Source organism: Mya arenaria, chromosome 8 (assembly GCF_026914265.1).
Source record: "Mya arenaria isolate MELC-2E11 chromosome 8, ASM2691426v1".
In the NCBI taxonomy this organism is placed as follows: Eukaryota; Metazoa; Mollusca; class Bivalvia; order Myida; family Myidae; genus Mya; species Mya arenaria.
In genome coordinates, this window is record NC_069129.1 from 42267647 (window position 1) to 42293795 (window position 26149).

General features: G+C 37.3%; 1 protein-coding gene across 2 annotated transcripts in view; it reads right to left on the reverse strand.

The window, feature by feature from the left end:
• Positions 1 to 5400: 5400 nt before the first annotated feature.
• LOC128243173 (hemocyte protein-glutamine gamma-glutamyltransferase-like) overlaps positions 5401 to 26149 on the reverse strand; it is a 30368-nt gene continuing 9619 nt past the window's right edge. The window contains exons 4-16 of one of the 2 annotated variants that reach the window (XM_052960765.1): positions 16368 to 16625; positions 15537 to 15661; positions 14785 to 14892; positions 14103 to 14277; positions 13546 to 13684; positions 12242 to 12345; positions 11713 to 11875; positions 9690 to 9799; positions 9423 to 9502; positions 8861 to 9059; positions 8260 to 8420; positions 7337 to 7473; positions 5401 to 6375 (exon numbers count right to left, since the gene is read on the reverse strand). In XM_052960765.1, the coding sequence (XP_052816725.1) occupies positions 6237 to 6375; positions 7337 to 7473; positions 8260 to 8420; positions 8861 to 9059; positions 9423 to 9502; positions 9690 to 9799; positions 11713 to 11875; positions 12242 to 12345; positions 13546 to 13684; positions 14103 to 14277; positions 14785 to 14892; positions 15537 to 15661; positions 16368 to 16625 (1898 nt within the window). In that variant the 3' untranslated portion in view covers positions 5401 to 6236. Of the gene's footprint in view, positions 6376 to 7336; positions 7474 to 8259; positions 8421 to 8860; positions 9060 to 9422; positions 9503 to 9689; positions 9818 to 11712; positions 11876 to 12241; positions 12346 to 13545; positions 13685 to 14102; positions 14278 to 14784; positions 14893 to 15536; positions 15662 to 16367; positions 16626 to 26149 lie in introns of both variants that reach the window. The other variant, XM_052960764.1, reaches the window with a different exon arrangement.

A 26149-nucleotide genomic window follows, 5' to 3' on the forward strand; every position in this document is an offset into this window, starting at 1 on the left:
CTTGTTGACAGTTATCTTAATATTCATAATGATCTATTTATGTGCGCGCACCTGAACATAGCCTAAAATAAGACTATTCAGCTTTAAATTCTATATTTTGGTTGATTTTCGTTGAGAAGTTGTATAATAAGTCAACCGAAATAAAGTTAATTACATTTCTAGTGTTTTTGAGGCTTGTTCATTAAGGTTTATGCATTCAAATGTTTTAAAACGAAAACGGAAAAGTAGGCAAATACATATTAAGATTATGTTAATATTCAATACCTTCTCAATATCGAATCGAATATATCTTTGTATATATCTAAACCGTGGAATAGTTAAATTGGGTTGAAGTGTAGGGTAAAGACTTCGTACCCGCCTACGTGGCATACACAAACATACAAACTACTGGTTCAACTACCATCTGTACCCCATACCTTGGGTTAACCATGTCTATCTGTTGGGCAACAACAATAACCCGAAAACAACCCTCTATTTTGCCTTCGCTCATATTTGTTCAGGTACTCCCTAATGAAGTATAAGAATTGAAATGGTTTATTCATTAACAACTCCCTTAAATCTCTCAGCAACGAATGCTTTCCTCTTCAAAAATACGCTCTAATGAAATATAAAAAGGACAGAGGAGACCTCAGAGGTATTTTTCTTTTGATTGATATTAAACGACATTCGTTATTATTTAGCTTACGTAGAGACCGAACCACTTCAGGTTTTATATTGATATTCAGTTGTGTGAGCGGGTAAAAGCCTTGTGCGCTTGTTTTAATTAAAACAACTATGAAACTCGGACAGCCCAAAAACATTTTCGTACTATAAGCAGAAATTGTATTTATTAAAAAAGTAAACATATGTTAAGAATGATCTTCGGAAGTGCTTGTCCTCCGACAAAACGCAATACATTCAAACCCAGTCAAAATAATCTTGTTTGTATATAAAGCGCCCGATGTTAGCTGGTGTTAAAGTAAACATACCTACAGTTTTGTGTGCGCTTGTACTTATGTCGATATATTTTCACTGACTGCAATTGGCAGTTTGAGTATTGAATTTATGTTTAGGTAGCCATTTTGAATTATGCATTCAGTACGCAGTTTGACATTGTCGGCAAGCACTGTACTTTCTTCCGTTACACTTCATACACACCGTTGGGCAATTGACTCACAAAATCTCGTTTTAATGAATATGCATGAGGCAGGAGAGACAACTCTTTTTCCAATGAATTCGCATGTTACACTCAAATATTGTTCAATACCTTTACAGTGTCAGTAGCCTCCGTGGACGTGTGGTCTTGACTACTGTTAAATATATTTGTAATGAGAAGGCGGACCCGGCCAGAATATATTTTAACCGAAAAGCATCTTGTACTTTGCGAAACCAACCAATGCAACTGCCTCATTAATTATTCATAATTACTAGAATTTCCTTGCCAAATTGTCCACGGTACACAACGAAGCACAGCGTAGTGTGTAACGGGGTCATCCGACGATGCCAGTTTGAATGTCATTCCATAGACGTGCAATTTATGTTTAAGTTTGCGTTCGCAGTAAGTACTGAACAATGATATAAACTATGGATTCCTGTATCAATAGTGTCGCTGAGAAAGCTCTGCTTCTTCTATGGCTCTCATGTGTGTATTTATTAGCTAATTGCTAAGAACATCGTTTTTAACATATGAGGCTCACCGGATTGTTATAACATATACGACCTTTATAGTTTTTGAAGTTGAATTGTTTGTGATTTGAAAGAAATCCCTGAACCTGCGGAACTACTTGATCCATTTGTTTCTCGGCCCCCTTTGACCGTATTAATTGTTTCTCGGCCCCCTTTGACCGTATTAATTGTTTCTCGGCCCCCTTTGACCGTATTAATTGTTTCTCGGCCCCCTTTGACCGTATTAATTGTTTGTACGTTTTTTGTACCCGGATCTGGGATACGTTGGCGAATACATCACGAAGTGGTAACATTTAACCAATTCCATGTTCCTTATAATTTGTTTCTAACTTTAACAAGTTTTTCATCAATCGGCCCAATTTTGTTCGAAATCCTTGATAATAATTGTCTTAAACTAAAATGTTTTAATATGGATGGATGTAAGAAAAAAGATGGCAAAACGTCAGACATAAAGGTAGCACACAATTTAGCAATCATCTTGGTTTAGCAGTTCATTAATATATACCTCAATTCAAGCTGTAATAATTACTTTCAATATTTTCAGTGACTGCACTAAAATGACATGAAGACGCTTTTGGTAGGCAATATTTATGCGAAAAACTACAGAAACAGGCTCAGTAGCAAAAAGTTTAAACATAAACTCGGTTTTATGGCACTGGGTAATACTCGGTCTGAACAAAACTGCAGATCTGAGGTCGTGTTCAATGTAATTCTTATCCTTATACTTGGTCACGCCTGAGTAATTCCATTCATTTTATTGGTCAATTAATTTCACTTGCCAATATGAAACTCAGAGTCTCCTCTTAAATTTAAGTTTAATCTAAAATGATAATTGAATATAGCCCCTTGAACCGAACAATTGTCAATGTTAACCGGATGCCATTTGTTTTCAACATCTTTACCGGCTCAGTGTCAGAACCATCTCTCCCAAAGTCAAATAACCTTATTTTCTGGTTGAACTGACTATTTTGGGTCGTTTTCTGTTGTAGATGACGCACATGATTAAAAGCGGTGTATCCACGATTATTATAATATGTATTCACTTGACTCCGCTAACCTTTCTAGAGATTGAAGTAGAATACCAAGAAAGTTGTCACAAGAAAAAAAATAGAAGGCTGAACGGCATCTGGACAAGTCCGACAGTGAGGCTCTTGCAGATAATTCATAACTTCGAAATTAAGAAAAATAATGAGGAGTGTCACTAAGTATCTTTTATCCTTTGTATCCACGGAAAAAATTTTGGATTTAGAATTCATTTTTTTTTTAGTTTAAATGGATAAATAAAACTTATATTAGTTGGAAAATGAGTGATTTTTAAGTTATTAATTCTTTAATACCCTATTGAGTCAATTTCAGACTGTAAACTATGTTAAAAATGGCCGACTGAAATCAACAAAGGCCGTGTTTATATCGATACAAGTATACAATTTTCAATGGACGAGTTTCTATGGATAAAACTTAGATTTTAAGAACAGGGAATACTTATCAATGACACTTTTTAAACTTCTCCTTTATCTATGTTTTAAAGGAGCCAATTTATATTTTGGATGTCGGTGAATACTTAAAAATCGAAACAAAACACACTTTTTATGAAAAAATATTAGCCAGACGGCTATAACGATAATCATTAAACCTGTTCGCTGCCTTTTAATTTATACTCGGTCGCTGGCCAGATTCAGTGTTGTTGTGTTTTTTTTCCATTTGCAAGGGAAAGCACTTAGCTTAAAAAATCGCTATATTTTGTAGGGGTCTTACCCTTGTTTCATGCTAGTAAAAGTACTTGACACAAATGTATGTGGACGCCAGCTATAACACAATATTCCGTTTCAACTTTTTCTGAGCCGTGCTAACAAGCTCAGCTTGGCTCTCAGGCGACCGACCCAACTCTGATATTAAACAGACAATTCTATAGTTCGTGCCAATTCAAGGGTCACTATGTTTTCGCTGGTGCGCACGTTCCGTAAAATACCATATTATATTTCATACCATATTATATTACATATAATATTGATCGGGTAATGGCTGTCTACGCGAGATAACACACACAAGTGACCCTACTTGCTAAATACAGTTGTCTGTTCTTGATATCTTCAATATAATTATGTATCTTCTGTAAATGCTTTAGGCCTATGTCAATTCGTTCCGTAAAATGCCATATTATATTTCAAACGATATTATATTAAATATAATAATGATTGGGTAATGGATATCTACGCGAGATAGCATAGTACACAAGTCACCCTACTTGCTAAATACAGTTGTCTGTTCTTGAAATCTTCAATATGTGTATGTTCTGTAAATGCTATAGGCCTATGTCAATTTTATAAGAATGAACGTTAAACTTTGTAAAAAATACTTATATATGTTTAATTTATACCTGGTCACATAAGTTATATGCTTACTGAATAATTATTATATCAATCAGTTCTAGAATGTTACTATCGTTATTTTTTCGTTAAAACTAAGCTTTATTACTTTTTAACGTAACGTGGTTCTGCTCTGAACGAAGGCTCAACTCAGACTGACTGCGAACAAAAATCTTGGCGGTTTTATATTCGCACAGCAACCGTAGGTTTGCGGAACGCTACTCCATTAACAATGATGGCAATGCCATCCAAAACGTCGGCAGTGCCCACCAAATGATGGCAGTGACAACAAATTGAATGGCAGTCATGAGACAGCCACGAAAAAGAACGGTCAAAGAAATTAATGGCAGCCATCAAAAATCAACTGATACAAAAAAGACTCTCAACATAGCCCTAAGTTTTGGACTGTAAACATAAACAGTCAAAATGATGAGCCACCTTATTCATGACTGATTTTGACCTTAAACAGCGGAAATTGCGCAGAATAACAAAATGGCTGACATTGAGCGAGTCCAGAAAATGTACTATCAATATTATTTTAATGAAATTAATAATGATATAACCATCGCACCTGCGGTGAGGTAAACAATGCATTTTAACATTAACATATCAAAGAACGCTATTACTGAACTCAGAGCATGCATATATTAAAAAAATACTAAATGCTTGCAATAACCTGTTTTGGTAAAGTTTATCTGAAGTGAACTTTTGAAAAATACATATCCAGAGTCAGTTCTTGATAATTAGATCAATTATAATATAATATGTTATGTTTAGGTATGTATTAAACGCTTATGAAAATAACAAGAACAATTTTAATATGAAATTAATGGCTCTTGTGACCAAAGTTCTCGGCACAACAATATTCACGCGCAAACCTGTCTGAAATGTAAACGATTAGAAACACAGGTTTTAAATCTTTGGTTTAACGCAATTCTAGGATAACTGAAATAGCCGTTTCATTTATGGCGATTACGCACATAAGGCCATAAGGCAGTCATTAGTGGGGTAATAAACCTAAAAAAAGAGGCGATCACGCACCAAGATTGTCCTGCACACATTTACTGCGAAATGGTTAATTTACCGCCATTCTGATGGTGGGGGAAACGTGTTTTTATTTCATCTTTAACTTGTGTCTGACAACATTGCGCTCTTCTGGTTTAATATGTTATGTATCAATTCATGTCATACCGTCTTATTTCAATCATTTAAACTTATATTTACCCTCATTCGAATGTTGACACAAGACTTAAAGCAATTTAGACGCGTCCATGGTGTACTGCATCAACATTCTTTTAGTAACATTATGAAATGCATTTGATACAGAATTATACCAATAAGACCCTTTTACGAAGAACATACAAATGACAAATATCTGTGTATATATTTGATATGATTATACTGCTTTAACAAACAGACTTGTATAACAAATGTGAAGCTATCATAACATTGAAAACATGTGTATATAATAGGTTGGCGTTTTAAATATTCACTCAAGTATTTAATGTTCAAGCATTATTATACATGTTTATTTTAAAGATATATATTTTTATGTAACATGGTGACAAAAGAAGTAATACAGCAGTAACTAAATATAATACTACAAAAGCTTTGTATACAGTAAGGGTGTACCAAAATAATGTTATGGGTAGCCTAAGGTTCATATTACATACTTTTGCATGACATACACATCATGGTAAGATCGAAAAATGTATATTTCAGTTTGAAAAACAACAACAGACGTGTAAATCTACAGTTGCCCGTGGTTACATATCTTACCAACGACTACACCATATGGATGTGCAGGTCCATCTTACAAGATTTTGAACCTTTGGCTGACTTAAGTTTACGCATTGACTCATTTTATTATTTATTATCATTATTATTCAGCTTTAAAAACTATCCATGTTTTTTTTAATCTTAATTATGGTTTATGTTTTCCTTCATTCTAAAGGCTGAAAACCTATCCGCCCGATGGTGATGACGTTAAACATAGAATTAATTTGGCATTTCCGAAACAAAGAGGTAAATGTTTATAATTCGCTCAAAGCATTTACAATTTCTTACATAATTTCTTACTAAAGGGTTGAACACTTTTATTTAAAATGTCAAACAAACTAATTTGTTCCAAATCGTGAGTAAGAATAACAAATTATCAGTGGTGTTTCTTGGAACACATCTGAAATGCTAATGCTCAGAAGTCAGCTACTTCACTTGGACGGAGTGGCATGCGGTGACGCCAGATATTTGACGGCTGTTGAAATAGACGACAACATCACGTTTACCACTCTTTACCGGCGTCATTTGAAACGTGGCGATAAACTTCCCTTTGGCATCCACGTCCCTGGAATAAGAAAAAAGTAGGTTTAGAGACTGTTTTGATTCTCAACTATTCTCCAATACTGACATGTTTTCTCCGGAAACCACTAAAGCCAATAACACGAAAATAGTGTAAGAAAAAAAAATCGGATGCAAACGATCATACATATTTTTTCACATGATCATTGCCATTTGTTTAAGCTACGTTTGGCCAGTGCTGCATATAATACTCTTGAATTGGCATCGATGACTATGACGAAGATACCCAAGGTCCATGATAACAAACGTTCGTCCATAATCTCACTTCATCATTGCCATTTTTTAAGTCACTTGTGGTCATTACTGCGTATAATACTCTTGAATTGTCATCGCCGATAACGACGGCCATGATTACGAACAGTCTCAGGTTTGAGTTCTCTCAGACTCAAGAGGCAAAACTGCAAATCTTTGTAAACCTTGTAACTTTGATAGTGAAAGTTGCTGAATTGTATTTCTATTCGAAAGTGTACACTTATTCGCATATTCTTTTGTAAAACTAAATGTATATATGTGCTTTTCTTAGTCTAAGTCTAGACATAAAGTTGAGACTTGTAATTAGCAGATATGGCCTCAGGACACATATTCATAAACGTCCTGTTTTGTTTGAAACTCAATACTCGAAACTGCAAATCTGTCTTTCGTTATAAATATGCTATTTGAAGACTAATTTTTGTGAGATTCTGTATTAAGAAATAACATATTTTACAATAGTACAACAAATAGTTTTTTTAGTTCATTTCTTTATATATATTGAAGATGCTTTGTGACATTTTAAAAAACCGATTTCTGAGTCTGATTCTGAATGTCTGATTTCACTATATATGGACCCAGTGCTTTAATAAAACCTGCTCTTTTATATATAGAAAATACATTAAACGGGCTGAAGAAGACTTTGTTTAGTTTTTCGAATACCTCGCGTAATCTCTATATAAGCATTTCCAACTCACGGTTGTCTATAGATGACGGGTTTCTGCAGCCCCGGTCCTTCCACGCGCAGCTCACATTTGGTGAGCGGAACTGGAAGCTTGTTCTCAAACGATACATCTACCTTGAAACTCTGTCCATGGCCGGAAGACTCGGGTGCCTGTGTAAGACCAAATTAATGCTGTACATGTATGGAAAGTTTGCACTATCTAATGAATAGACATTTACAATTCTTCAGTATACACCAATATAAATCCCGCTCGAGTTCACTTAATTCGATGCAACAAATTCCGAATTGTATTAAACTGGTTAACTCTTTAGTTTTGTCAATGTTTATTTTGCTTGATTGGCTAATATTTATCTAACTATTAACCAACGAAACACCTTGATATACAAACTTGCCAAAATATAACTCTTGGACAGCTTTTCCAGGCCTTATGCGATATACTGTTAGTGTCTGTTTTGTTAGGCCATGTCAACGTGACCATTGAGTTGACTTCTTGGGCAACCGGCGAATAAGACCACCACGTCATTTGCTTCAATTTCCCATAAATATCGCCTTTGATAAAACTTTGACATTGGAGACGAACAACATATCGCTTACATTAATTTAATGAACGAAAGTGTTCGTGCAAATTTGAACTAATCAATTTTCAAATTGTACACTTTAGAATCACCCTGCTTGATTTTTAAAACAAATCCTATACGTTTGAACAGAACAGAACAGTTTATTTCGTTTTAGTTTTCTCACTAATCATCATGAAATAAGGAAACAAATCCCTTTATCATTGACGATCGTAATTTGATAAAATAAAGGCACATGGCGCCAGATCAAAGAGTAAAGCATAAAATAGAAAACTGTATGAACGCCAGAAATAAAATAAAAACGCATTTGAAAATAACTGATTTCTTTACTTAACAGTAGCCGGCCATGGATTGTTTTTACCTTAACAGTGAGCGTAGGTTTCCTTAGTCTGAGCTCGTCCCGGTCGATTAAGTGTTGTCTGGTCTCCTGGACGACACAGACGCACGAGATGGTGATCATACAGTGGTCCACGAGGTGTTCAAGGTACTTTTCAGCGTCGACTTTGAACTCTAGCTCCTTTTCTGAGGTTACAAGTAACGTGCATTCTAAATGAAATTGCCGAAACAGCTAATTTTAATATGACGATTATCAAAAAATGCCATTCACTGAAATTGAGTATTTTTGCTACAATGAACATCTCTGTTAGTAGTAATCATGCTTTTGTATGCAGCTCAAACAAAAATTGACTTGAATAGTATATACGTATTGAAAAACATGGTCGTGTGCGCATATTCCATAGGTGATTGCCTATATTACTCCATTTCTACAAGTTATCACACCAGTGGCAAAGCCTTAATGTATGGGAACAGTGTTTTTTTTTAAAGAACCACGCTTAAAGTATATGTATTTAATGGTATTCATTCACGCAATGATTTTGTAGATAATATTATTGGTAATATAGAAACGCATTAAGGGCCCATTTTGTGAGAGTGTCAATGTATACATCAACGTTTCTTGATACCTTTGTTAGGATTCAGGACCACATCCAATTTCTCTTTCAACACCTCCTTGTGGAAGACGCCTGTATAGTAGGCCGTGCCGATAACTAGGGTGCCCTTCACGGTTCGATTGTCGGTGCTGTTATTCCGCGCGGTTAGGGTGACCTTGATTTCTTCGCCCACAAAGGTGTCCACGTCATAGTTGATTTGGAATTCCACGTCCTACATACACAGTAGTGAATTGAAACAGAATTTATCAGCTAAAATAATATGCACAGTTTTGTTTTGTTTGTCATCTAACCATTGTTGCTTTGAACGAAGTAGGTTCATACTGACATATTGATGAAATTAAACAGGCTGATCAAAATATAATTAAAACAAACGATTTCTGGCAATTTCGAGTGTATTCTTAAGACACTAATTTGAGCTTAAATAAAAATTAGAGTAAGAACCAGTTCGTGTGCTCTTAATTGAATCAAGTCAAGTCATGAAAACATGCTTCATAAAATGTGACTCTAACAAACATCATTTTACATGCCGTTTTATTAGGTTGGACCGAGTAAAGAATTATGTTGACAATCTTACCTCGTCCCCGGTCTTGTAGATGCCCTCCACGGTGGAGTGGAGGTTTGCCTCCCTTACAGCTGCACGCTCCTCTTCCGAGCCTGCACGCGAAAAACTGCAACTTTGTAGCATTCTCAATTTTGATGATCATAATTATAATACACAGGTACTGTCCATGTAAATCTTTATGCTCTGATAACCTCATTCAATTTTGAGTTTGAAATAAAAACTCTTATCTAATTCAATGACACAAAGGTACATAACAATTGTTTTAGTAAGCTATTTTACCTTCCTTAAACTTGTACTGGTCGGTGACATCTTCCCTCTCTATGTCGCTACACAATCTTTCATCTCTAGACGATTGTGTCGTGTTGCCTGCACCGGTCACACACTTTGTACTGATATGTTTTCCAATACTAATATAAAGTACAAAAAAGGCATTACAAATATTATCATCTTTTTATCGCGACACAATGTGAGACATTAAGAAGATTGTGTCTGTTTCCTGGACCAGTCTTACTCTTTGTGCTGATATGCTTTCCAAAACAGGACAAAAGTTCTTACTTGGTGTCAGACCTTTAGTCGAGCGTGTCGGTCGGTCAAAAGCAGGGTACATATAACCGTTCCAAAACTAGAACAGATATGCGGATCCGTGGTCTTGAGGTAACACACTTGACTATCAATGCAGGGGTCGCAGGTTCGATCCCCAGTCGCATTACTAAAAAAACTAATCGTCTTCCGGGAGGGACGTTAAATGGGGGTACCGTGTGACAGTGCTATACACTGGTGCACGTTAAAGAATCAGGGTAGGTCTAACCAGGGTTACATTCTGTCTGTGCACATTGCTCCAAAAACCTAAAATGACTAACACTCTTAACGGAGCCCTCGCCGAATGAGCAAGGCCCGAGTGCGAGTATAAATAAGCTTAAACACCCAAGCAACAAATATGCTTTCCAACACTAGAACAGTGTACGAATGCAAGCTGCGTCACTACACAATGTTTAGCATTAAGATTAGTGTGTCTATTTCGTTTGTCTGTCACACTCTTTGTATGTATAAACACTGGAATAAATGACAGAAATACATTATTTTATCCCTTCCTTCGTTCGGTACACAATGTTAAACGTTTAGATGAGTGAGTCTATTTCCATTTGACGGTCACAATTTGTGTATGTACATTGGATATGTTTCCTACTCTAGAACAAATTACTAAAAGGCATAATATCCTCACAACGTCGCTTCACAATGTAACATATTTTGACAAGTGTACCTTGTTGCATATGCTAGTCGCACTTTTTGTGCTGATGTACTTTCTGGTAGTCGAACACAAATTTTTATGAAAATTTAACAATATAAAAATTCACATATCCAACAAACATGTATACAGTGTGAACCGTTTTAATAGTATGCGTTATTTTTCTTCACGGCAATCTTGAGTTACTTGTGCTCAGACAGACATAACACCCCAATTTGCGACGAGCTACAAAGATGTATTTATGTACATCGTTGACTTATTTTAAGACGCTTCTTAACAATTTGTTTGTGTCCAGATAACCGACCTATACTATATATTTCCACCCAATCCTTCAAATGAATTGACATCCGACATGGGTGTTTTTCTGACTGTTACTTTGTCTACCTCTGTGTGCATGTTTCCGGTATTTCTTGACGTAGAATGAAGCCTTAATGCAATATTGTTATAGAGTGCTCTGAAAAACGTTTAGCCAGAACAAATGCTGTTTTGAGATATGACAATGATATCAAGACACAGTTCTACCCTGCCAACCAAACAACCTATTTTTAAGAGCAGTAAATTCGGACTCTGTAGAATAAGTGTCAGTCCGATAGCAACATACTCTGTAAACTCCGTTAACTACGTCACAACTGTTAGAGTGCTGTCGTTCGTTTTGACTGAGTACGGCCATATGAACCTGCTTTACCGAATTGACCAAGATATTCAGTGTTAGTTTTAGACTCAGGCTCAGAAATGCGAATTTTTTAGAAGTTTCAAAATAACTAAAATGTGACTTATTTGGGCAAGAGATGTGTGCCTCATTGTTGAACATATCTTGTTGAGACAGATACAGCATTTTTTTATCATCTTCGATCCTTTATTACTATTTTTACAACATAATTAATATCTTGCTTTTCTGAGTCTCAAATTTAGAGGCTAAGGATGGCGAAATGCACACAAAGAAGTACTCACTTACACCTACCCGTACACGCAACGTTCCGCAGCCTTTCGTGTGTGTCATTATGGCAACTCAAATAAGCAAAAACATATATACCTATAGATGGATTCAATTCCCACCTGTATTTGTTCATGCCCTGTTTCTCCGCGGAACCATCCTCTCGGACCACCCAGTAGACCTCGTCCGCATTAACCTCCGAAAACACGAACGGTCCGTCGTACTGCAGGCTCACTTTTCCTTCCCGAATAGCGCGCAGAGACATCGGACCCATACAGTAGACACCTGGGTATATGGTAACGAATTTAAGATTTAAACATTACGTTCACATGCTTGTTTATAGAAAGGATGAAAGGTGTTCAGTAAAGTCTAAAGATTCAAGGCAAACGCTTGTTCACAGTGAAAGATTACTCTCACGAGGTTCTTTGGTTTCTTACGTTAGTGGTAATAAAAAGCAGCTTGTTTACATTAAGGTTTTTACATTAAATTACTGTTACAGATTACAGTCACTAGGCAACATAACAAGGCAGGAATTACCCCCAACAAATTCCAATACGGCATCGCATCGGCATTAACACAATTTTTTGGCATTCATTTTCTTTCTTTGTATAGACTGTTATCAAACAAATTGCCAAAATAAGATAATCTCACCATCGCTTGCTTCCTGTGGTGTAGCATCGATAGCTTGCCACCCGCCATATCCGGCAGGGAGGTCCGGACGCGCCATCCACACGTCATTCCAAACGTGGAAGTTCCTGTAACAAGTGAAGTCAACATTGTAATAAGCTTATGCCAAGTTCGTATATTCGTCTTGTTTTCAACAAAATAATAGAAACAACATCTTGAGCAAACCATCATATTAAATTAAACAATCTCAAAACGCTAAAGGCGACATAATATTTACAAAGCGACGACAAAAATACAATTAATGATGCATTTTCTTTCCAACGCCTCTAGAAAACTAAGAAATGCAAGCTACATATTAAAGTGTCATGGACGAAGCTAGACCAATTTATATAAGGGCCCCTAGGAGGCATTTTAAATGTGTTGCACCTGAAAACTCAATAAGAGGAATTTGATAAAAAATGTTTAGACCTGGGCGAATTGTACTAGTACCTACATTAAGTTAGATCATGGAGTTTAGTCACTGACTGATACCTTCAGGAGTTATCTTGGGTACATGTTGTTATTTATAAAGGCTTATGGATATTGATAAGTGCAATAAAATGACCTTGAATTATTGAATTACTGATATTTCTACAAACGAGGACGATTGGGCTGATATCTTTTCCAATGAGGTCAATATGACTGCTTTGGTTTCAAAAAGAATGATAGGACTGTTATTTCTTCTAATGAGGTCAATAGGACTGATTTAATTTCAATAAATATGATAGGACAACAATATCATCCAATAAGGACAATAGGACTGATCAATTTTCAATGATAAAGAAAGCACTGCTATTTGCACCAATGAGGTCAAATATTTCAATAATAATGATAGGACTGTTATCTATTCAAAAGAGGTCAACAAAACTACAATAAAACTGCTAGTGTTTCAATTAGGACGGTAGGACTGTTTTCCGTTCCGAAGAGTATGATGGGATTTTTATTTGTTACAATGAGATCTGATATTTCAACTTGTGAAAATAATGGGACTGTTGTCTTTCTTGAACGATTTTGTATCAAAACATAGAAATATTCTATTACTCATTTTTCTTCCAATGAGGACTTAAAGACAGTTATATTACTTTGCAGAATTAGAATCTGGAACGATATTTTCTATTCTAACTTAACTTTTGCTTATCTGTGTTCCCGTCGATACCGTGGGTCTTTAGTAGTCAAGGGCAACGTTCATTTTTCGATATAAGAAAACCCAACATACACAATCCCTCCTTTTCATCACGCACACTACGATTTTTACCGATGAACACTAGGGTGTTATTTTTTATACCTACCAGACAGAGTCACAGTTGTATTCTTCGAGTGGTTCGCCGTCGGTGTTAAAGTGTTTGTCGATGGAGATGCTCCCGTCGCTGTCGTGTGATGACGAGAAGTTGGTTACAGTTCGAGCCGGGATTCCCAAGGCCCTGCATACTGCAAGAAGAGAAATAAATTGTAAATATTGACGTTTGTATGCACAGACCGTCTGGAATTTCGATTTTAGGCTTTTATTACCAGTACAAGTGACGTCCGAAAAATATCAGAAAAACAACAACATGAATTTGTACAAAAGTGTCAGAAAAGGTTCTTCAATTATTGTACAAATCACCAGATGTTAAATTAAGACAGCAGGAGCGAATTTAGGTTCAAGCAGTAGTATGTCTAATTTGTCCTTCATAAACTGAATGTGTTTGGCTTCCTTCATTGTTTTCGGAAATACAGGTCTAAAAGTATACACACTGGTATATTATTGACATTTTTATTGGTAAATTCGACATAATTTGTCTTTTTTAGAATATATGTTTAAGAAAGAAATGGGGGTCCTCCCACCTAAAATCATAGGTCGGATTACCGGTAGTAAGGACTCCGGAGAATACCCAGCACTGTCCGTATCGGACCGGCTTTTTGGTGCGGTAGTACTGCTCCAAAATTGCGGTACTTCCTGTCCATTCCAGAGGCGAAGTGCCGCCCGTATAGTTCCCACTCCAATTGCCCGTTAACACACCGTTGTCATCGGAGGAATTCACCTTCGGATACATGAAACATACGTTACATGTGGAAATACCAACTTTGTTTACCTTTAACCGTTTTTTCATCGAACTATTTATATATTTTTCTTAAAAACAATAATAAACACACGCATTCAAAAGTGTACGGTCATAACAAAAAATGTATCAAAATCGGTGCTATGTATGTACAGAAAACTACCAATTGAGTTTTTCCGCAGTCATTCAAAATGCTTAATCCTGAAATATACAAGAAATAAAACTTGTTTAAATAAATATGAATGCACCCTTGGTGCTTAATATTATTGCGAACAAATATAAGATCATTTTTTATTCGATGATCGATTATGGTTTTCAAATTTGACTCAATTATCGATTATGAAATCGGTCCGATTCTCCAACACTTGGAAAAGCTTTATATTTCTTGGAATTGCTACCTTGTTATGTGGTATTTGATACTTCCAAACTGATATAATCATTTTAAAGACTGTTTTAAAGCAGCATACTAAGAAAGCAAAGGAAACTTACCAGAGCTGACAGTTTTCTTGCCATAATGACGGGGTTGCTCCTCGTCTGGTCCTTAATTCCTGCTTGGTCTAGAAGGGACAGGACACAATCAAGCACATTACCTGTAAACTGGAAATGTAGAAAACAATATAACCATGGCGTTACCGGGGAAGATACTGTTCTGTTGATGACGATGGGTTGCTCTCTGCTTGTCGGATGCAGATGGAACATGACACAGCCTTTGTAATGAATATATATATATGTATGCATTAACAAACAGTATAGACTAGTTAAAAGTATTCTTATGCGTCGAAAACAAGACATGATATCAATCATATGATTGATTAACATGTCTTGTTATTATTCTGCTGTTAAAATGTAAATTTCAAACAAGTACTTGTACGTCCCGAACACAGGGTTGCGACTAAGACTTATGAGTTTTGGTGAAACTGAGGCTGGAATTCGCATAGTTTGAATCTTGTGTTAGGTGTATTTTTCGGATACCTCTTGAAGACATTTCTTTATATTTTTTTTAAAGTTAAGGTATTTGTCCGAGATTTTTTTTCTATAGCGAAGATGGTCGCGTCATTCTGTTATACTCTATAGCTAATAACAAATTTCTATGACTGTGTATAACTGATATTTAATTTTAAGACAACCGTGTAAATGTAATTCCGTTATAAGAACATATTTTTCGAAAAATGGATCTTGACATACGGTTAAATATTAACAAAATCATTTCTTTCAATCCCTTGAGGGGAGAGTTTTCTTACCTGACCAAACACCCACATTCTTGGACCAATTTTCCTGCTGTTTCCCACGTATATTTTCCCCGTCTCGTTCAAAATGTACTCACCAAGCAGTTTACCGCTTTCGTCATTCATGTATACGCTGTCGTCTGCAACATATCAGGTGTCATTCAAGTGTGAAATTTATTTAACCATTGAAACAAGCAGTCAATCATGATGAAAGGATCAATACCAAACAAGAGACACATTTCCCTCTGAATGCTCTAGTTATGGTCGGTGTCTTTACTGGTTTCCATATCCAGTCTAGACTCAGATATTGTTCGTTATCAAGGCCACAGGCATCATTGAATTGTGAAATCACAATAAACATGGAAACAAGCAGCCAAAAAGTTGCCCACGATCATGTTGAAAGGATTAATGCCAAGCAAATACCAACAAGAGACACATAAAACCACAAAATAACATGGTTATGGAAGATACCTTAACCGTTTCCTTAGTTTCAGATTATATATTAAATCCTTTACAAAAGATCGGTCTGCGTAAACAAAACTTTGCTTGTCTTGTATAAACATTTAAGAATGGGTCAAGACTTAGACATATTTTCTTCTTCGCCAAACCAGTTTCTAAAACATGCTCGTGTCTAGCGTCACGTGGGTCAAGCTCTTGAGACAACACTAAGCTTAGAGCAGAGACACTGACCATGGCTATATTTAGCAATTGGAAAGGCATAAAATGGTGGGTGATTTATGAAATTTCACTCTGGCATGGTAGCATGTTGAATCAAGTGTTGGCAGATATCAACCTCCATGCACTAAACAGTTAAAATAACGATGTTACCATCACACTTCCTCTCACCTTTGCACCATGGATTGAAGAGAATATAGATTGGGTCCTTGTGCACGTATCTATATGTCGTTTCCTTTGCGTCCTCGCGCTTTATGACGTCGATTTTCAACTTCCATTTTCCAATGACTAATGTTGGTGGCGTCACTATTTGAAGTGATGTCAAAGCGTCTTTACTGGACTCGATCCAGGCTCCCCATTCGTTTGCCACGTCTTTATCCGACAAAATGAGCTCAACCCGTGTCCCTTTTGATGCTAAGGGACATTTTCCTTGAAACAGAGTGTTTTAATGATGCATTTAACAATACAATCCGAAAAATACTCACAAACATGAATTATTTTTTAGACTTGTCATTGATAGTGTTGTGGAAAGGTTCTAGACTTATCAGTAATAGTTTAGTGGATAGGTTTCAGACTTGTCATTGAGAGTGTATAGGATAAGTTCTAGACTTGCCATTAATAGTGTATTAAATAAGTTCATGACTTGTCATTGATAGTGTAGTGAATAAGTTTTAGACTTGTCATTAATGGTGTAATGGATCGGTTCTAGACGTGTCATTGATAGTGTAGTGGATAGGTTCTAGACTTGTCATTGATAAAATAGTAGATACGTTTTATATTTGTCATTGATAGTGTAGTGGATACGATCTTGACCTGTCATTAATAGTGTAGTGGATAAGTTCAAGACATGTCATTGATAGTTTGGTGGATAAGTCCTAAAATTGTCATTGATAGTGTAGTGGATAAGTTCTAGACTTGTCATTGATAGTGTAGTGGATAAGTTCTAGACCTGTCATTGATAGTGTAGAAGATAAGTTCTAGAACTGTCATTGATAGTGTAGTGGATAAGTTCTAGACTTGTCATTGATAGTGTAGTGGTTAAGTTTAAGACTTGTCATTGATAGTGTAGTTGATAAGTTTTAGACTTGTCATTAATGGTGTAATGTATCGGTTCTAGACGTGTCATTGATAGTGTAGTAGATAGGTTCTAGACTTGTCATTGATTGTGTAGTAGATAGGTTCTAGGCCTGTCATTGATTGTGTAGTAGATAGGTTCTGGACCTGTCATTGATAGTGTAGTAGATAGGTTCTAGACCTGTCATTGATAGTGTAGTAGATAGGTTCTAGGCCTGTCATTGATTGTGTAGTAGATAGGTTCTAGGCCTGTCATTGATAGTGTAGTAGATAGGTTCTAGACCTGTCATTGATTGTGTAGTAGATAGGTTCTAGACCTGTCATTGATAGTGTAGTAGATAGGTTCTAGACCTGTCATTGATAGTGTAGTAGATAGGTTCTAGGCCTGTCATTGATAGTGTAGTAGATAGGTTCTAGGCCTGTCATTGATTGTGTAGTAGATAGGTTCTAGACCTGTCATTGATAGTGTAGTAGATAGGTTCTGGACCTGTCATTGATAGTGTAGTAGATAGGTTCTAGACCTGTCATTGATAGTGTAGTAGATAGGTTCTAGACCTGTCATTGATAGTGTAGTAGATAGGTTCTAGGCCTGTCATTGATTGTGTAGTGGATAGGTTCTAGACCTGTCATTGATAGTGTAGTAGATAGGTTCTAGACCTGTCATTGATAGTGTAGTGGATAGGTTCTAGACCTGTCATTGATAGTGTAGTAGATAGTTTCTAGACCTGTCATTGATTGTGTATTACATAGGTTCTAGACCTGTCATTGATTGTGTAGTAGATAGGTTCTAGGCCTGTCATTGATTGTGTAGTGGATAGGTTCTAGACCTGTCATTGATAAAGTAGTAGATAGGTTCTAGGCCTGTCATTGATAGTGTAGTAGATAGGTTCTAGGCCTGTCATTGATAGTGTAGTAGATAGGTTCTAGACCTGTCATTGATAGTGTAGTAGATAGGTTTTAGGCCTGTCATTGATAGTGTAGTAGATAGGTTCTAGGCCTGTCATTGATAGTGTAGTAGATAGGTTCTAGGCCTGTCATTGATTGTGTAGTAGATAGGTTCTAGACCTGTCATTGATAGTGTAGCAGATAGGTTCTAGGCCTGTCATTGATTGTGTAGTAGATAGGTTCTAGACCTGTCATTGATAGTAGTAGATAGGTTCTAGACCTGTCATTGATAGTGTAGTAGATAGGCTCTAGACCTGTCATTGATAGTGTAGTGGATAGGTTCTAGACTTGTCATTGAGAGTGTAGTAGATAGGTTCTAGACCTGTCATTGATAGTGTAGTAGATAGGTGCTAGACCTGTCATTGATAGTGTAGTAGATAGGTTCTAGACTTGTCATTGAGAGTGTAGTGGATAGGTTCTAGGCCTGTCATTGATAGTGTAGTAGATAGGTTCTAGACTTGTCATTGATTGTGTAGTAGATAGGTTCTAGACCTGTCATTGATAGTGTAGTAGATAGGTTCTAGACCTGTCATTGATAGTGTAGTGGATAGGTTCTAGACCTGTCATTGATAGTGTAGTAGATAGGTTCTAGACCTGTCATTGATAGTGTAGTAGATAGGTTCTAGACCTGTCATTGATTGTGTAGTAGATAGGTTCTAGACCTGTCATTGATAGTGTAGTAGATAGGTTCTAGACCTGTCATTGATAGTGTAGTAGATAGGTTCTAGACCTGTCATTGATAGTGTAGTGGATAGGTTCTAGGCCTGTCATTGATAGTGTAGTAGATAGGTTCTAGACCTGTCATTGATAGTGTAGTAGATAGGTTCTAGACCTGTCATTTATAGTGTAGTGGATAGGTTCTAGGCCTGTCATTGATAGTGTAGTAGATAAGTTCCAGACCTGTCATTGATAGTGTAGTAGATAGGTTCTATGCCTGTCATTTATAGTGTAAAAGCTAGGTACTAGACCTGTCATTGATTGTGTAGTAGATAGGTTCTAGACTTGTCATTGATTGTGTTGTAGATAGGTTCTAGACTTGTCATTGATAGTGTAGTAGATAGGTTATAGACCTGTCATTGATAGTGTAGTAGATAGGTTCTAGGCCTGTCATTGATAGTGTAGTAGATAGGTTCTAGACCTGTCATTGATTGTGTAGTAGATAGGTTCTAGGCCTGTCATTGATAGTGTAGTAGATAGGTTCTAGACCTGTCATTGATTGTGTAGTAGATAGGTTCTAGGCCTGTCATTGATAGTGTAGTGGATAGGTTCTAGACCTGTCATTGATAGTGTAGTGGATAGGTTCTAGACCTGTCATTGATAGTGTAATAGATAGGTTCTAGGCCTGTCATTGATTGTGTAGTAGATAGGTTCTAGGCCTGTCATTGATTGTGTAGTAGATAGGTTCTAGACCTGTCATTGATAGTGTAGTAGATAGGTTCTAGGCCTGTCATTGATTGTGTAGTAGAGAGGTTCTAGACCTGTCATTGATAGTGTAGTGGATAGGTTCTAGACCTGTCATTGATAGTGTAGTGGATAGGTTCTAGGCCTGTCAATGATAGTGTAGTGGATAGGTTCTAGACCTGTCATTGATAGTGTAGTGGATAGGTTCTAGGCCTGTCATTGATAGTGTAGTGGATAGGTTCTAGACCTGTCATTGATAGTGTAGTGGATAGGTTCTAGGCCTGTCATTGATAGTGTAGTAGATAGGTTCTAGACCTGTCATTGATAGTGTAGTAGATAGGTTCTAGACCTGTCATTGATTGTGTAGTAGATAGGTTCTAGACCTGTCATTGATAGTGTAGTAGATAGGTTCTAGACCTGTCATTGATAGTGTAGTAGATAGGTTCTAGACCTGTCATTGATAGTGTAGTGGATAGGTTCTAGGCCTGTCATTGATAGTGTAGTAGATAGGTTCTAGACCTGTCATTGATAGTGTAGTAGATAGGTTCTAGACCTGTCATTTATAGTGTAGTAGATAGGTTCCAGACCTGTCATTGATAGTGTAGTGGATAGGTTCTAGGCCTGTCATTGATAGTGTAGTGGATAGGTTCTAGACCTGTCATTGATAGTGTAGTAGATAGGTTCTAGACCTGTCATTGATAGTGTTGTGGATAGGTTGTAGACCTGTCATTGATAGTGTAGTGGATAGGTTCTAGGCCTGTCATTGATAGTGTAGTGGATAGGTTCTAGACCTGTCATTGATAGTGTAGTGGATAGGTTCTAGACCTGTCATTGATTGTGTAGTAGATAGGTTCTATGTCTGTCATTGATTGTGTAGTGGATAGGTTCTAGGCCTGTCATTGATTGTGTAGTAGATAGGTTCTAGGCCTGTCATTGATTGTGTAGTGGATAGGTTCTAGACCTGTCATTGATTGTGTAGTGGATAGGTTCTAGGCCTGTCATTGATTGTGTAGTGGATAGGTTCTAGACCTGTCATTGATAGTGTAGTGGATAGGTTCTAGACCTGTCATTGATAGTGTAGTGGATAGGTTCTAGGCCAGTCATTGATTGTGTAGTAGATAGGTTCTAGGCCTGTCATTGATAGTGTAGTAGATAGGTTCTAGACATGACATTGATAGTGTAGTAGATAGGTTCTAGACCTGTCATTGATAGTGTAGTGTAGTGGATAGGTTCTAGGCCTGTCATTGATAGTGTAGTGTAGTGGATAGGTTCTAGGCCTGTCATTGATTGTGTAGTAGATAGGTTCTAGACCTGTCATTGATAGTGTAGTGGATAGGTTCTAGGCCTGTCATTGATAGTGTAGTGGATAGGTTCTAGACCTGTCATTGATAGTGTAGTAGATAGGTTCTAGGCCTGTCATTGATAGTGTAGTGGATAGGTTCTAGACCTGTCATTAATAGTGTAGTAGATAGGTTCTAGACCTGTCATTGATAGTGTAGTAGATAGGTTCTAGACCTGTCATTGATAGTGTAGTAGATAGGTTCTAGGCCTGTCATTGATAGTGTAGTGGATAGGTTCTAGGCCTGTCATTGATAGTGTAGTAGATAGGTTCTAGACCTGTCATTGATAGTGTAGTAGATAGGTTCTAGACCTGTCATTGATAGTGTAGTAGATAGGTTCTAGACCTGTCATTGATAGTGTAGTAGATAGGTTCTAGGCCTGTCATTGATAGTGTAGTAGATAGGTTCTAGGCCTGGCATTGATAGTGTAGTGGATAGGTTCTAGGCCTGTCATTGATAGTGTAGTGGATAGGTTCTAGACCTGTCATTGATAGTGTAGTAGATAGGTTCTAGGCCTGTCATTGATAGTGTAGTAGATAGGTTCTAGACTTGTCATTGATAGTGTAGTAGATAGGTTCTAGGCCTGTCATTGATAGTGTAGTGGATAGGTTTTAGACCTGTCATTGATAGTGTAGTAGATAGGTTCTAGGCCTGTCATTGATAGTGTAGTAGATAGGTTCTAGGCCTGTCATTAATAGTGTAGTAGATAGGTTCTAGGCCTGTCATTGATAGTGTAGTAGATAGGTTTTAGAGTTGTCATTGATAGTGTAGTAGATAGGTTCTAGACCTGTCATTGATTGTGTAGTAGATAGGTTCTAGACCTGTCATTGATAGTGTAGTAGATAGGTTCTAGGCCTGTCATTGATAGTGTAGTAGATAGGTTCTAGGCCTGTCATTGATAGTGTAGTAGATAGGTTTTAGAGTTGTCATTGATTGTGTAGTAGATAGGTTCTAGGCCTGTCATTGATTGTGTAGTAGATAGGTTTCAGAGTTGTCATTGATAGTGTAGTAGATAGGTTCTAGACCTGTCATTGATTGTGTAGTAGATTGGTTCTAGGCCTGTCATTGATAGTGTAGTAGATAGGTTCTAGACCTGTCATTGATAGTGTAGTAGATAGGTTCTAGGCCTGTCATTGATAGTGTAGTGGATAGGTTCTAGGCCTGTCATTGATAGTGTAGTAGATAGGTTCCAGACCTGTCATTGATAGTGTAGTAGATAGGTTCTAGGCCTGTCATTGATAGTGTAGTAGATAGGTTTTAGAGTTGTCATTGATAGTGTAGTAGATAGGTTCTAGACCTGTCATTGATTGTGTAGTAGATAGGTTCTAGACCTGTCATTGATAGTGTAGTAGATAGGTTCTAGGCCTGTCATTAATAGTGTAGTAGATAGGTTCTAGGTCTGTCATTGATAGTGTAGTAGATAGGTTTTAGAGTTGTCATTGATAGTGTAGTAGATAGGTTCTAGACCTGTCATTGATTGTGTAGTAGATAGGTTCTAGACCTGTCATTGATAGTGTAGTAGATAGGTTCTAGGCCTGTCATTAATAGTGTAGTAGATAGGTTCTATGCCTGTCATTGATAGTGTAGTAGATAGGTTTTAGAGTTGTCATTGAGAGTGTAGTAGATAGGTTCTAGACCTGTCATTGATTGTGTAGTAGATAGGTTCTAGACCTGTCATTGATAGTGTAGTAGATAGGTTCTAGGCCTGTCATTAATAGTGTAGTAGATAGGTTCTAGGCCTGTCATTGATAGTGTAGTAGATAGGTTTTAGAGTTGTCATTGATTGTGTAGTAGATAGGTTCTAGGCCTGTCATTGATTGTGTAGTAGATAGGTTCTAGGCCTGTCATTAATAGTGTAGTAGATAGGTTCTAGGCCTGTCATTGATTGTGTAGTAGATAGGTTCTAGACCTGTCATTGATAGTGTAGTAGATAGGTTCTGGACCTGTCATTGATAGTGTAGTAGATAGGTTCTAGACCTGTCATTGATAGTGTAGTAGATAGGTTCTAGACCTGTCATTGATAGTGTAGTAGATAGGTTCTAGGCCTGTCATTGATTGTGTAGTGGATAGGTTCTAGACCTGTCATTGATAGTGTAGTAGATAGGTTCTAGACCTGTCATTGATAGTGTAGTGGATAGGTTCTAGACCTGTCATTGATAGTGTAGTAGATAGTTTCTAGACCTGTCATTGATTGTGTATTGCATAGGTTCTAGACCTGTCATTGATTGTGTAGTAGATAGGTTCTAGGCCTGTCATTGATTGTGTAGTGGATAGGTTCTAGACCTGTCATTGATAAAGTAGTAGATAGGTTCTAGGCCTGTCATTGATAGTGTAGTAGATAGGTTCTAGACCTGTCATTGATAGTGTAGAAGATAGGTTCTAGACCTGTCATTGATAGTGTAGTAGATAGGTTTTTGGCCTGTCATTGATAGTGTAGTAGATAGGTTCTAGGCCTGTCATTGATAGTGTAGTAGATAGGTTCTAGGCCTGTCATTGATTGTGTAGTAGATAGGTTCTAGACCTGTCATTGATAGTGTAGCAGATAGGTTCTAGGCCTGTCATTGATAGTGTAGTGGATAGGTTCTAGACCTGTCATTGATAGTAGTAGATAGGTTCTAGACCTGTCATTGATAGTGTAGTAGATAGGCTCTAGACCTGTCATTGATAGTGTAGTGGATAGGTTCTAGACTTGTCATTGAGAGTGTAGTAGATAGGTTCTAGACCTGTCATTGATAGTGTAGTAGATAGGTGCTAGACCTGTCATTGATAGTGTAGTAGATAGGTTCTAGACTTGTCATTGAGAGTGTAGTGGATAGGTTCTAGGCCTGTCATTGATAGTGTAGTGGATAGGTTCTAGACTTGTCATTGATTGTGTAGTAGATAGGTTCTAGACCTGTCATTGATAGTGTAGTAGATAGGTTCTAGACCTGTCATTGATAGTGTAGTGGATAGGTTCTAGACCTGTCATTGATAGTGTAGTAGATAGGTTCTACACCTGTCATTGATAGTGTAGTAGATAGGTTCTAGACCTGTCATTGATTGTGTAGTAGATAGGTTCTAGACCTGTCATTGATAGTGTAGTAGATAGGTTCTAGACCTGTCATTGATAGTGTAGTAGATAGGTTCTAGACCTGTCATTGATAGTGTAGTGGATAGGTTCTAGGCCTGTCATTGATAGTGTAGTAGATAGGTTCTAGACCTGTCATTGATAGTGTAGTAGATAGGTTCTAGACCTGTCATTTATAGTGTAGTGGATATGTTCTAGGCCTGTCATTGATAGTGTAGTAGATAAGTTCCAGACCTGTCATTGATAGTGTAGTAGATAGGTTCTATGCCTGTCATTTATAGTGTAGTAGCTAGGTACTAGACCTGTCATTGATTGTGTAGTAGATAGGTTCTAGACTTGTCATTGATTGTGTTGTAGATAGGTTCTAGACTTGTCATTGATAGTGTAGTAGATAGGTTATAGACCTGTCATTGATAGTGTAGTAGATAGGTTCTAGGCCTGTCATTGATAGTGTAGTAGATAGGTTCTAGACCTGTCATTGATTGTGTAGTAGATAGGTTCTAGGCCTGTCATTGATAGTGTAGTAGATAGGTTCTAGACCTGTCATTGATTGTGTAGTAGATAGGTTCTAGGCCTGTCATTGATAGTGTAGTGGATAGGTTCTAGACCTGTCATTGATAGTGTAGTGGATAGGTTCTAGACCTGTCATTGATAGTGTAATAGATAGGTTCTAGGCCTGTCATTGATTGTGTAGTAGATAGGTTCTAGGCCTGTCATTGATTGTGTAGTAGATAGGTTCTAGACCTGTCATTGATAGTGTAGTAGATAGGTTCTAGGCCTGTCATTGATTGTGTAGTAGAGAGGTTCTAGACCTGTCATTGATAGTGTAGTGGATAGGTTCTAGACCTGTCATTGATAGTGTAGTGGATAGGTTCTAGACCTGTCATTGATAGTGTAGTGGATAGGTTCTAGACCTGTCATTGATAGTGTAGTGGATAGGTTCTAGGCCTGTCATTGATAGTGTAGTGGATAGGTTCTAGACCTGTCATTGATAGTGTAGTGGATAGGTTCTAGGCCTGTCATTGATAGTGTAGTAGATAGGTTCTAGACCTGTCATTGATAGTGTAGTGGATAGGTTCTAGACCTGTCATTGATAGTGTAGTGGATAGGTTCTAGACCTGTCATTGATAGTGTAGTAGATAGGTTCTAGACCTGTCATTGATAGTGTTGTGGATAGGTTGTAGACCTGTCATTGATAGTGTAGTGGATAGGTTCTAGGCCTGTCATTGATAGTGTAGTGGATAGGTTCTAGACCTGTCATTGATTGTGTAGTAGATAGGTTCTATGTCTGTCATTGATTGTGTAGTGGATAGGTTCTAGGCCTGTCATTAATTGTGTAGTAGATAGGTTCTAGGCCTGTCATTGATTGTGTAGTGGATAGGTTCTAGACCTGTCATTGATTGTGTAGTGGATAGGTTCTAGGCCTGTCATTGATTGTGTAGTGGATAGGTTCTAGACCTGTCATTGATAGTGTAGTGGATAGGTTCTAGACCTGTCATTGATAGTGTAGTGGATAGGTTCTAGGCCTGTCATTGATTGTGTAGTAGATAGGTTCTAGGCCTGTCATTGATAGTGTAGTAGATAGGTTCTAGACATGTCATTGATAGTGTAGTAGATAGGTTCTAGACCTGTCATTGATAGTGTAGTGTAGTGGATAGGTTCTAGGCCTGTCATTGATAGTGTAGTGTAGTGGATAGGTTCTAGGCCTGTCATTGATTGTGTAGTAGATAGGTTCTAGACCTGTCATTGATAGTGTAGTGGATAGGTTCTAGGCCTGTCATTGATAGTGTAGTGGATAGGTTCTAGACCTGTCATTGATAGTGTAGTAGATAGGTTCTAGGCCTGTCATTGATAGTGTAGTGGATAGGTTCTAGACCTGTCATTGATAGTGTAGTAGATAGGTTCTAGACCTGTCATTGATAGTGTAGTAGATAGGTTCTAGACCTGTCATTGATAGTGTAGTAGATAGGTTCTAGGCCTGTCATTGATAGTGTAGTGGATAGGTTCTAGGCCTGTCATTGATAGTTTAGTAGATAGGTTCTAGACCTGTCATTGATAGTGTAGTAGATAGGTTCTAGACCTGTCATTGATAGTGTAGTAGATAGGTTCTAGACCTGTCATTGATA